Source organism: Prionailurus bengalensis, chromosome X (genome assembly GCF_016509475.1).
Source record: "Prionailurus bengalensis isolate Pbe53 chromosome X, Fcat_Pben_1.1_paternal_pri, whole genome shotgun sequence".
In the NCBI taxonomy this organism is placed as follows: domain Eukaryota; kingdom Metazoa; phylum Chordata; class Mammalia; order Carnivora; family Felidae; genus Prionailurus; species Prionailurus bengalensis.
Window position 1 is genome coordinate 58,714,290 of NC_057361.1, and position 12,573 is coordinate 58,726,862.

Genomic DNA, 12,573 nt, shown 5'->3' on the forward strand with positions numbered 1-12,573 from the left:
TAGTCTGAAATGAATTTATTGGATTAGCTCCCGTTACGTAAAAGTCACTAATCAGCAATATGTCCAGTGTTTTCAGCAACAGTTTTACAGCAAAAGCAATGTGATAGTAAAACCTAACTTGGTGAAGGTGTTTTTGTTGTGGGAACTAGGCTATCAATTCCCAGGGATGTATATTTTGGTAATCTATAAGAATAGATGATAGAATACCTAAAGGATCGATTAGTACATCCCTTTTGATCCTCTTAGTAGAATATCATTTCTCTTATCTGAAATTTCTGCCTGGAATTGAACTTGACAGTTTATTTATTTATTTATTTATTTATTAAAAAAATTTTTTTTTTCAATGTTTTTTATTTATTTTTGGGACAAAGAGAGACAGAGCATGAACGGGGGAGGGGCAGAGAGAGAGGGAGACACAGCATCGGAAACAGGCTCCAGGCTCTGAGCCATCAGCCCAGAGCCTGACGCGGGGCTCGAACTCCTGGACCGCGAGATCGTGACCTGGCTGAAGTCGGACGCTTAACCGACTGCGCCACCCAGGCGCCCCTGAACTTGACAGTTTAAAGTTAGACTTTTTGAGAAACTTAACAGAAGACCATCGGGGAAGAGAAGGGAAAAAAAATAGTCACAAACAGAGAGGGAGGGAGGCAAACCTTAAGAAACTCTTAAATACAGAGAACAAACTGAGGGTTGATGGGGGGTGGGGGGAGGGGAAAGTGGGTGATGGGCATTGAGGAGGGCACCTGCTGGGATGAGCACTGGGTGTTGTATGGAAGCCAGTTTGACAATAAATTATATTAAATAAATAAATAAATAAGTAAATAAATAAATAAAATAAAATAAAGTTAGGGTTTTTTTGGGCAAGGGCAGTAGGCAACTGAACCATAAATTATCCATAATTTTCTGTGGTGATTATACCTCAAGGAAACCTGTTTTTCCTTTGCTTTGTTTCATATCAGAAAGAAGACAAATTGGCTCGTTTAGAGAAAGCTATCAACCCCTTGCTGGATGATGATGACCAAGTGGCATTTTCTTTCATTCTGGATAACATTGTCACCCAGAAGATGATGGCAGTTCCAGATGTAAGTGGTCTCTGTGCTAAATATTGTGAAGATAGTACAGAAGGACGGGACAGGAGGATGTATGTTTATGTATGTTGGGGAGTCTGCAAGGTAGTGTTTATAAATTCAAACTGGCGTATAATTTAAAAAACTGACCTTTTTGCTGTATGAGTGCTTTATCATTAAAATCAGAGGCCAGGAGGGGCGCCTGGGTGGCTCAGTCGGTTGAGCGTCCGACTTCGGCTCAGGTCATGATCTCACGGTTTGTGAGTTCGAGCCCCGCATCGGTCTCTGTGCTGATAGCTCAGAGCCTGGAGCCTGCTTCTGCTTCTGTGTCTCCCTCTCTCTCTGTCCCTAACCCAGTCGCATTCTGTCTCTGTCTCTATTAAAAATAAATAAACATTAAAAAAAAATAATAAAAAATAAATAAATAAAATCAGAGGCCAGGAATCTGCAGGTATAGAGAGATTTTCTCTTCCTGTTGCTGACATTCAGTATTTGAAAGCTCCCAAATAGCCCTGGAGAGAAATCAGGATCCCAGCTAATGGGAGTCTTTGAATTGAAAGGTGCTTCTTGACAAATGACAGTTTATTAATTATCCACTGTTTATTGTCTTGTGTTTGTTTGTTTTGTCTTTTGCAACTTTATGGCAGGGCTACCATGTTGACTGTATGAGAATCATTTGGTAATGATTCTCCCTTAGGAGTTCTGAACTCAATCTCCTTTTGTGTTGTGGGCACATGTTATATATATGTTAATGCTATAAAACTTCTGGAGGGGAGTAGGGAATAAGAAGTTTTAACTGTGAGTATAGAACAAAAGTTCTTACACTATCAGGGCATAGTAATCCTTAAAGAAATCCAAGAACCCCTTAAATTATATACGGAGTTTTGTGTGAATGTGTGTCTTTCTGGGAAAAGTGGTTCATAGCTTTTGTTGGAGCGTTAGGCAAATGTGTGACCCAATGAAGGTTGAGAGTCTCTGGTATAAAGAATGGTTTCCATTTCATTTCTTATGCTTTGTGTTTTCTAGTCTTGGCCATTTCATCACCCAGTTAATAAGAAGTTTGTTCCAGATTATTACAAAGTGATTGTCAGTCCAATGGATTTAGAGACTATACGTAAGGTGAGTGATTTGATCTAAAATGTGTTTTTAGAATCAAGTAACTTTGTACATGAATCTGAGTCCCTGGTTCTTTTAATCACAGAATATCTCCAAGCATAAGTACCAGAGTCGGGAAAGCTTTCTCGATGATGTCAACCTTATTCTGGCCAACAGTGTTAAGTATAATGGTGGGTATTTGTCCTTTTTTAAATTTCTTTCCATCTATCTATCCATCCAGTTTTAGTTAGCATTATTAAAATTTAATTGTATAAACAATTAATTAGCCTTGAACAGTGATAGCAGACTTAGTCAACTGACTTACTCTCCTTTTTTTTTAAGCATGCACATATTTCAATGTGTTTTATAAAGTCTGCTAATAACTTTTAATGAAAAAGCAAGGTACATTTTAAACTTTGGAAAGCACAGAAACATGAAAAGAGAATAAAAATTAAAAGGATATTACTTTGGACTTTGAGCCATCACTGCTTTCCAAGAGATAGGAAAATTCACCTATGCCCTAGGCCCTTAGATGGAGCTTAAGGAAATGTATGACTGGAGACCATAGTGAGCTTCCTTAGAGCATAGAGTTTTTGGTCAGTACATGACCTGATAATATATGTCAAGCTAGTTACTTCTTTTTCTTTATTAATTTTTTTAACATTTATTTATTTTTGAGAGAGAGACAGACTGCAAATGGGGGAGGGGCAGAGAGAGAAGGAGACAAAGAATCTGAATCAGGCGCCAGGCTCCGAGCTGTCAGCACAGAGCCCAACGCGGGGCTCAAACCCACAAACTTCAAGATGGTGACCTGAGCTGAAGTTGGGCGCTCAACCAACTGAGCCACCCGGGGGCCCGCTAGTCACTTACCTCTGTGCTGACTACTTAATCTGGTAGGAAAGACAATCCAAGTGATGGAGACTGTTAAAATGCAGGTCGATGAGGTCTGTATTAGAAAGACTACAAAGCACACTAGAGGAGCAAAACGAACACCTTTGCCTAAGGGTTAGAAAAGGCTTTATAGATAAGCTAATAAGGATTTTCAAATGACTTGCTTGTTAAGTAAACATTGATTAAGCACCTAATATGTGCTGGCACTGATAGATGCCACAAATATAAAATCAACTTAGGCATGATTCCTGCCCCCACATTGATTAGAGTTTAGTTGGGGCAACAAAAAAGAAAATTTATAGAAGCTAAATATTATGCTAGATGTATGCACAGAGTGCCAAAGGGACACAGACAGGATATCTACACCAAGAGTATGATTAGAGGAAACTTTCTGGAAAAGAGTTTCCTTAAGTTGATTTCTAAAGGATCAGTAGTTCAGTAAGCAAAGAATGTGGAGGAGAAAACATTCCAGGCAGAGAACAGTAGTATGTAAAGACACAGAGGCCTGAAATTATATTAAATGGGCTTAAGAGACAAATTGTTGGGGTTGCAGTCACCTGTGCATGTTGGTGAATGACTGGTTTTATGTAGAAGTCTCTAGGAATCAAATCCTAGAGAGCCTTGTGTGTGCCATATGTCACACTTAAGAAATTTTTTTTTAAGTTTTTATTTATTTATTTTTGAGAGAGAGAGAGCAGGGGAGGGGCGGAGAGAGAAGGACAGAGAGAGAATCCCAAGCAGGCTCCATGTTGCCAGCACAGAGCCAGATGTAGGGCTTGAACTCACAAACTGTGAGATCATGACCTGAGCCGAAACCAAGAGTCATATGCTGAACCGACTGAGCCACTGAGGTGCCCCTAAAGAAATTTTACTTTACCTTAAATGGAAAGACATTGAAGAATTAAGCAGTGAAATGATGATCTCCTATAACTCCTTAAGCAAAAAAGAAGAGGAAGCTAAGGGCGTTTGAGAGAATTACCTAGCATACTGAGGTTTGAACTGAAAAATCCACATGACTGTGTGACTTTGCTGCAGCAGTATTCAGCAGCCTAACTAGTGTGGCTGTACATTTGCTAGATAGGAGGGACAGAGAATTGAAGGCGGGAGGTCGAAGGAAGGGACAACCAGAGAGATGAGAAAATGGGCATAGAGAAGAGAATGTTCAATACCAGGGAGGAATGAGAGAACAGGGTGAGTTCAGAAAGCTATACTTGACCAGAACCTGTATGTATATTATTAAGCGAAGTGGTAGGACATGATCCTTCCATTTTTGTTCCATCTGGGTTGGTTTAAAAGAATCAACTTTCTGGGGTGCCTGGGTGGCGCAGTCGGTTAAGCGTCCGACTTCAGCCAGGTCACGATCTCGCGGTCCATGAGTTCGAGCCCCGCGTCGGGCTCTGGGCTGATGGCTCAGAGCCTGGAGCCTGTTTCCGAGTCTGTGTCTCCCTCTCTCTCTGCCCCTCCCCCGTTCATGCTCTGTCTCTCTCTGTCCCAAAAATAAATAAATGTTGAAAAAAAAAATTAAAAAAAAAAAAAAGAATCAACTTTCTCCCTTGTGCTCATTGGAAATCAGAGTGGAAATGCCTTTTGTCAGGTTAGTTATCTCTCCATTATTGTCTTCTAAAAACACTTAAAGCTCATCAGCCATAATTCTGGTAAAAAAGAAGTGTTTAGGTTCACAGATGTCTAAAAATGATTGTAATAAGTGATAAGCAAGAGTGTTCTAGAAAGCCTCTGTGGCCTTGATGATGGCTAGCTTAAGATATAAGGCAGATTTTAAAAGAAGTTTATGTAAGGCAAAAAGAAAAACCCAGAAGATGCTAAGTGACAAATGAACAGAGGGCAGATGGACAGATCACAGAACACTGACATTAAATAGCTAATGAACATGAATATTCAGTTGCACCCAGTAATCAAAGAAATACAAATTGAAACAGAGGGAGGTACCTTTTTCCACCTATTCAATTAGCTCAATTTTTTTTTAATGTTTAGTTATTTGTTTTGAGAGAGAGAGCATGTGCACATGAGCAGGGGAGAGGCAGAGAGACAGAGAGAGAGAGAATCTCAAGCAGGTTCTGCACTGTCAGCACAGAGCCCGACATGGGGCTGGATCTCAAACTGTGAGGTCATAACCTGAGCTGAAATCGAGAGTGGGACACTCAACCAACTCCAGCTGAGCCACCCAGGCACCCCTCAATTTTGTTTAATGCAAGTATTCAATGCTAGTGAGGCGGGTACCCTCACATACTGCTGTTGGCAGTATAAGCTTGTAAGACATTTCTGGAAAGCTCTTTGGCAGCATTTAGAGACTAAAAAATAGTTAAGAGAGCAGACTTTATAATCATTTTCCCCACCCGCATCAACCCTCAGTTTGTTCTCTTTAAGGGTCTCTTATGGTTTGCCTCCCTCTCTCTTTTTATCTTATTTTTCCTTCCCTTCTCCTGTGTTCATCATGTGAGTTTGAATATTGGTCCCACCATTTAATAGCAGTGTGACTTTGGGTAAGTAACTTAGCCTTTGCTTTCCCATCTGTAAAATGGGAATAATAATGGTACCTTCCTCAGAGGGCTGTTGAGAGGGTTAAATAAAATAATGCATGTAAGTGTTTAATGTACGTGCATGGCATACACAACATGGTATAACAACCTGCCCTAATCAGAGCTGTAGACAAAGATATTCCTGATCGTGTTATTTATATTAAAGAGAAATAACCTGAATGGTTAATGTAGAGGGAATGATTAGTTATTGTGCCATCAGTATGATGGGTTATTATATAAAGATTGAGAACTCTTTTTTAAAAGAAATTAAAGACAAAAGTGCTTACAATGTTAAGTGAGAAAAGCAGAGCACAAAACTTATTTCATCTCAGTTACACTTTTAAAAAAGTGCATATATATAGGAAAAACTGGAAGGAAACACATCAAATGTGTTAATAGTGGTTATTTCTGAGATGTAGGATTAGGATTTTCTTTGTTTTCATCTTTTGTATGTTTTCCAAGTTTTCTACTAGTATGAAAAGGCAGGAAACTCTTCCTAGAGGTTTTTGAATTTTCAGGGATGATGATTATAGTAGCTAATTAAATATTCAGCACCTCTCCTCCTGTGCCAAGCTGAATAGTCAGGTAGAGAAGGGTGGGGAAGAAGTTCCAGGAAGAGAGCACAAACAGAAAAGTAGGTGAGAGTGCCTTGGATAGAGAAGTGCAAATAGTTGAGTTTGGCTAGGGTAAAGACTAGGAGCTACTTTTGGTAAGAGAGGAGTTTTTCAAGATAGATGGGGCCAAATCACAAAAGGCCTGGTGTGTCACATTAAGCTTTTAAAAAGGAAAGAGGATCATAGCAGATATTTTAGCAAGATCATTCTAGAAGCTATCTAAAGAACAGATAGGAGGGGAATTAGATATAGAGACCCATAGAGAAACTGTTGACAATAGTCCAAGTTAAAAATATTGAGGGCTTGAGCCATAAGTAGCCATAAGAATGGAAAGGTGGGGACAGATTGTAGAGATATTGTGGAGGTAGAATTGATATCTTCATAAGTGGTTGGAAGTTGGGGATGTTGGGTAAAGGGCAGGGAGAATTCAGGATGTTGCCAAGTGCTCATTTGCTCTTGGGTGAAAACAGAAATGGATACAAACTTTTTAAAGGACTGTAAATGTTCATCGCCTTTGATCAGTTTCACCTCTAGGGAATGCTCCACACACAGGTTTGCAAAGGCATGTGTATAGATACACATATATTTATAATTGCAACATCATCCAGTTGACCCTTGAACAACATCAATTTGAACTGTGCAGGTTCACTTATACACAGATTTTTTTACAGTAGAGTATTCTAAATGTATTTTCCTTATGATTTTTAAAAATTTATTCCCAAGTTAGTTAACATACAGTGTAGTCATGGTTTCAGGAGTAGAACCCAGTGATTCATCTGTTACATAAGACATCCAGTGCTCATACCAACAAGTGCCCTCAATGCCCGTCACCCGTTTTCCCCACCCGCATCAACCCTCAGTTTGTTCTCTTTAAGGGTCTCTTATGGTTTGCCTCCCTCTCTCTTTTTATCTTATTTTTCCTTCCCTTCTCCTGTGTTCATCTGTTAAGTTTCTCAAAGTCCACATATGAGTGAAATCATGTGATACCTGTCTTCTCTGACTGATTCACTTAGCATAATACCCTTATGATTTTCTTAGTAGCATTGTCTTTTCTGCAGCTTACTTTATTGTAAGAATACATTATATAATACATATGACATACAAAGCATATGTTAATCAACTGTTAATGTTACCAGTAAGTTTTTCAGTCATCAGTAGTTAAGTCTTTGGGGAGTCAGAAGTTATAAGCAGATTTTTGATTGCACAGGATATAGGCACCTCTAACCCCTGTGTTCAAGAGTCAACTGTAATTGCAAAAACATGGGAGCTCTTTGATTTTCTAACAGTAGGAAATCAGTGAAGTAAATGACGGTACCTGTATATGGTGGAGTACTGTTTAGCTATCAAAATGGTAGATTAGCTAATAAGGTATATTTGTATATGCTGATATGAAAATGTATTCAAGATGTATTGTTGAAAAATAGGTAACTTGACAGTATATACAGAAGAGGTTGCAAATTCAGATCTTATAAAGGCGAGATAAGTATGAATGAAATGGGCTCAAAAGCAACCAATGAACCGGAGAGCACATACTCATCTAAAGGAATCAGTCACTATTTAGCTTGTTTGTTGCCATAGAATAGAATTACTAGGGGTGCCTGGGTGGCTCAGTCGATTAAGCGTCCGACTTCGGCTCAGTTCGTGATCTCATGGTCCGTGGATTTGAGCCCTGTGTCAGGCTCTGTGCTGACAGCTCAGAGCCTGGAACCTGCTTTGTCTGTGTCTCCCTTTCTCTCTGTCCCTCCCCGTTTACGCTCTGTCTCTCTCTCAAACATAAATAAAAATAGCGAAAAACATTTAAAAAAAAAGAATAGAATTACTAAAGGGAGAGATGGAGGATAATTTTCACTTTGTGCGTGTTTGTGCTTAGATGTTTGAAGTTTTTTGTTTTTGGTTTTTTTAGAGTTTATTTATCCAGAGAGAGAGCGAGCATGTGCACAAGTCAGAGAGAGGCAGAGAAAGAGGTGGGGAGAGAGAGAATCCCAAGCAGGCTCTGTACTTGTGCAGAGACTGATGCGAGGCTAGAATTCACAAACTATGAGATCATGACCTGAACCGAAGTCAGATGCTTAACTGACTGAACCACCCAGGCGTCACAGATGTTTGAATTTTTGTAATTGAGCACACAATACTTTGTAATAAAAAAAAATTCCACTTTTGGAAGATTGGATAAATCAGATGACATCTAGAATTCTGACCTGACCAGTTATGGTGGTGCCAGTGACTTAATATAGGAAATGAAGGAGGAGCGGTTTGGGAGAAAAAGTGGTCGAGTTCAGTTTGGGGTGTGTTGTATTGAGGAAGAGCATCCAAGTGAAGACTTAGTAGTAGTTAGCTATATACATGTCTGAAGCTCAGAAGGGAAGTCATTACTGTAAATATGGATATTTTTTCAGAGCGGCATATGAAAGTATAAGTAGATGGAGCTCAAATAGGGACTGCAGTATATTCCTTGAACCCCTCTGATGCTGTATGTAAAATATGGTTGTATTTTTTTTCCAGGTAGAAAAACCATAGTTTTATCAGATTACTAAAGTTGTATGTGACCCAGAAAAGTTAAGAGCCATTGTTTAGTTGAGGGAAAATGTAGGAGGAGAAGAGACTTGACAAGTTCCAGCCTTTAAGGGATCAGGTAGAGAATACTGGGGAGTGGCCAGAATCAAAGAAGGAAAAACAGAAGAGAGTAAAGACCTGGAAACCCAAGAGGAGGAGAATGGCCAACAGGTCAGGTGCTACAGAGAAGACCAAAGAGGGTGGTTGTTAGAAGAGTTGTTTCAGTGAGGTGGTAGAATCAAAGCCAGACTGCAGAGGATATGAATGAATGGAAAGTGAGGAAATAGAAACAGAAATTTGCCTATGAAGGGAAGAGGGAAGACTGTAATCAGTATGTGGAAGGGGATGAAAACATTTGGACAAGGGACCTTTGTATAGGTGAAAAAAAAAGAAAATTAAGGATATGACAGGAGGTCCTTATAGAAGGTGGGAAGATACACATTGAGAAAGTTTCTGCCCAGTAGCCTCTTATTTTTTCTACTAAGTAGGAAACAGGGTCGTCTGCTGACAGTGGGTGAAGTGATGGGAGAAGGAATTTGAAGAGAAGCGTTGATAAGGGTTTGAATCATCTGTTGTAGGAAACTTGAAAAGTAGCTGACTAGGGACATTTTAGAACTGTTGAGGAGCCTTCAAGGGTCCAGCTGATGTTGGAGACCATTCATTTTTATAGTAGCAGCAGTTGGCACAGTTGTGTAATTGTTGGGGAACTGGGAAGGCAGATGATAGATTTGATTCAGGATTCAGATTTTTTTTTCTAGATGTGTTGGAAAGATTGGGAACTGAAGGTGTCAGCAAGGAAAAAAAAAGTTGAAGTTCGAGCTTCTCAAGCTTTGTCACCAGAAGACCCTTTATAGCAGCAGATTTATTATGTTTTATCTTTAAAAGTTAATCAGATTTTGCATTTGACTTATCTGTTTTCACATGTTTCATTCACATTTCTTACCAAATTATTTTATATCATCCCCCTACATCTATCTTCAAGTACAATTACTGATGAAGGGAGATATACCATATTATATACATGTTACCTTATTTTTTATCTTTTCTTTTTTTTTTTAATTTAATTTAATTTTATTTATTTAAAAAAAAAAATTTTTTTTTCAACGTTTATTTATTTTTGGGACAGAGAGAGACAGAGCATGAACGGGGAAGGGGCAGAGAGAGAGGGAGACACAGAATCGGAAACAGGCTCCAGGCTCTGAGCTGTCAGCACAGAGCCCGACGCGGGGCTCGAACTCACGGACCGCGAGATCGTGACCTGGCTGAAGTCGGACGCTTAACCGACTGCGCCACCCAGGCGCCCCTATCTTTTCTAATTTTTAAGTTTATTTATTTTGGTGGGGGAGGAACAGAGAGAGAGAGACAGAGAGAGAGAGAGAGAGAGAGAGAGAGAGAGAGAGAGAGAGAATCCCAAGCTGGCTCTGCACTGCCAGCACAGAGCCCGATGTGGGGCCCAAACCCACGAAACGGTGAGATAATGCCCTGAGCTGGAACCAAGTTGGATGCCCAACCAACCGAGCCACCCAGGCTCAATTACCTTATTTTTTAAAGCACGGGAGCTGATGAGGGAGGAAACTAAAGCCAAGAGAGGCTTGATAGATTGGGAAATAGGAATTAATGAGCTTGTAAGTTTCCTTGAGGTCAGAGAGAATAAAAAAACTGGACAGATAAAAGGCTGTGATAAGAAAGTGGGATATTGGAATTGAAACTTTCAGAAGTGAATCTGTTTTCAGTAAAGATAGCATTCTGTATATAGCCTTGGATACGTTTGGCTAGAGTGGAGGTGCAAACCTTTGGCATGAAATTTACAAGGATTTTGGATGGATAGTACATGAGGACATTAGAGTAACCTACCATGATGGGGAAGGATTTGGAGCCAAGAGGAAGACCCTGCTGCCAGGTGTGTAGGTCCTTGGTGAATGTGAGTGAGTTTGTGATGGTGAGTAGAGCTCTCAAACTCAGGTGGCCTGCAGGGGTCAGGCAAGTAATGTAAATGAGTGCAGTAGGCCAGGTGTGGATTGTAGTGAACTAAAAGAGTACATATTCCATCTAAAGAGGCATGTACTTCATTTGATTGTTGTCCTAAGGAAATGAGCATATAATACAATGTTGCTAGGTAATCTTAATTTTTCAAGAGAAGCTGAAAATGTGGATTTTTGTGTGCGACATTTCCCAATTTTTATGTATTTTCAAATAATTTAAAATTGTTTTAAAAAATTCTCTGGGCCAAACAAAAACATCTATTTGTAGGCCAAGTCTGGCTCCAAGACAGCTGGTTTTCAACCTCTGGCATAGTAGAGAACGAGTCTTAAAATAGGGGAGATTTTTTTCCCATGGGGGAGTAAATAAGGATTTGGCAGCAGTAGTGAACAGTCTAGAAGGCTGACTTTTCCCCCTCTGAAACCAATGGATAAGAGTATAAGAATCTTCCGAGTAGGGCTGTGAGGGTTAGTGGTGTCATGTGATACAAAATGCGACATCTTTTGTACTAAAAGGACATCAGTCATCTAGTTGAAGACCACTTATGAGGTGTTTCCTACTATCCGGTACCATACACCAAATAATACTTTTATTTAAAATTTTGTTGGTTTGGTATGATTTCAACATGCTTCTGTTTTTAATTAATAGTAATAGAGTCCATGAGGGTCTATTCCCTAAAAAATTTACTAACCACGGTTAGTAGAATGGTATATCTAGTTAACATTATCTTGACTCTTTCCATTCAGATCCTTCACACATAATATCACACTACATATAAGCATATTTTTGTAGCATTTTATATAACTTTATCACCTTATCCTATATTATCGTGTGTGTGTGTGTATAATATGTGTATATAAGGTATATAGCCACGCTGAGGTTAGGGTTATTAGGGGACAAGTAACACTACATATAAAACTGCACCTGGAAGGGTACAGGACATGTCAGAGGACTGTCTAGTAGTTAAGCAGTGGTGATGGACTACACCCTAATAATAGAGATTAAGCCCTTAGGCCTTCCACATGCCATGTAGGTACTAAATCAACCTCAGAGCCTCTCTTTCTGTTCAAGTAATATTTGAAAAGAGTATTAATAATCAGGGAAACCCAAAACTTGGGATTGGAGCTATTTGTGGTAGTCTCAGAAGGCATACAGCACTCCATGCCTGTGAAAGAAGAGGGGCATGTAGATCAAGAAATCCCTTCTGGGGGCACCTGGGAGGCTTAGCCGGTTGAGCGTCCAATTTTGACTCAGGTCATAATCTCACAGCTCATGAGTTCGGGCCCTGTGTCGGGCCCTGTGCTGACAGCTCGGAGCCTGGATCCTGCTTCGGATTCTGTGTCTCCCTCTCTCTGCCCCCCCCCCCCTTGCATGCACACACGTACACATGCACGTTCTCTCTCAAAAATAAACAAACATTAAAAAAAAGAAATCCCTTCTGAGAAACACAACCCAAACTTGTATAAAACTGTAAGGTCCTAAGTTGATAGAGGTGTTAGTACTTAGTGTTCGGTTGAACTTGAAGTGAACTGCATAGTCTGTTCCAGTAGGTGATGCCAAGCTATTCATGATATTTCTTTTCCCAAAGAATTTCCTAGCAAGTTACTCCTCTAGTGCTCTCCAAACCAAAAATCAACTCTGATGAGAAGCCATCTTCAGGGTAGGCCTAGGATAAGTAGATCCTGTGTCCTAAAACCTGAGACCCTGAAGTTTTAGAATGCTCAGTGGGACCCTACAACCTAGATAAGATATAAGATAACTTTACACAAAAAACAAAAACAAAAAAACCCCACAAACACCTGGGAAGGTTTTCTTTCTACTTTTGTTTAACTCCCA

At 39.8% G+C, this 12,573-nt stretch overlaps 1 protein-coding gene across 13 annotated transcripts in view; it reads left to right on the forward strand.

The window, feature by feature from the left end:
* The window catches only part of TAF1 (TATA-box binding protein associated factor 1), an 87,041-nt gene that overhangs the window by 41,726 nt on the left and 32,742 nt on the right, over positions 1–12,573 (forward strand). For all 13 annotated transcript variants that reach the window (XM_043570589.1, XM_043570602.1, XM_043570598.1 and 10 more), the window contains exons 30-32: positions 960–1,082; positions 2,094–2,186; positions 2,269–2,353. In XM_043570589.1, the coding sequence (XP_043426524.1) occupies positions 960–1,082; positions 2,094–2,186; positions 2,269–2,353 (301 nt within the window). The remainder of the gene's footprint in view (positions 1–959; positions 1,083–2,093; positions 2,187–2,268; positions 2,354–12,573) is intronic.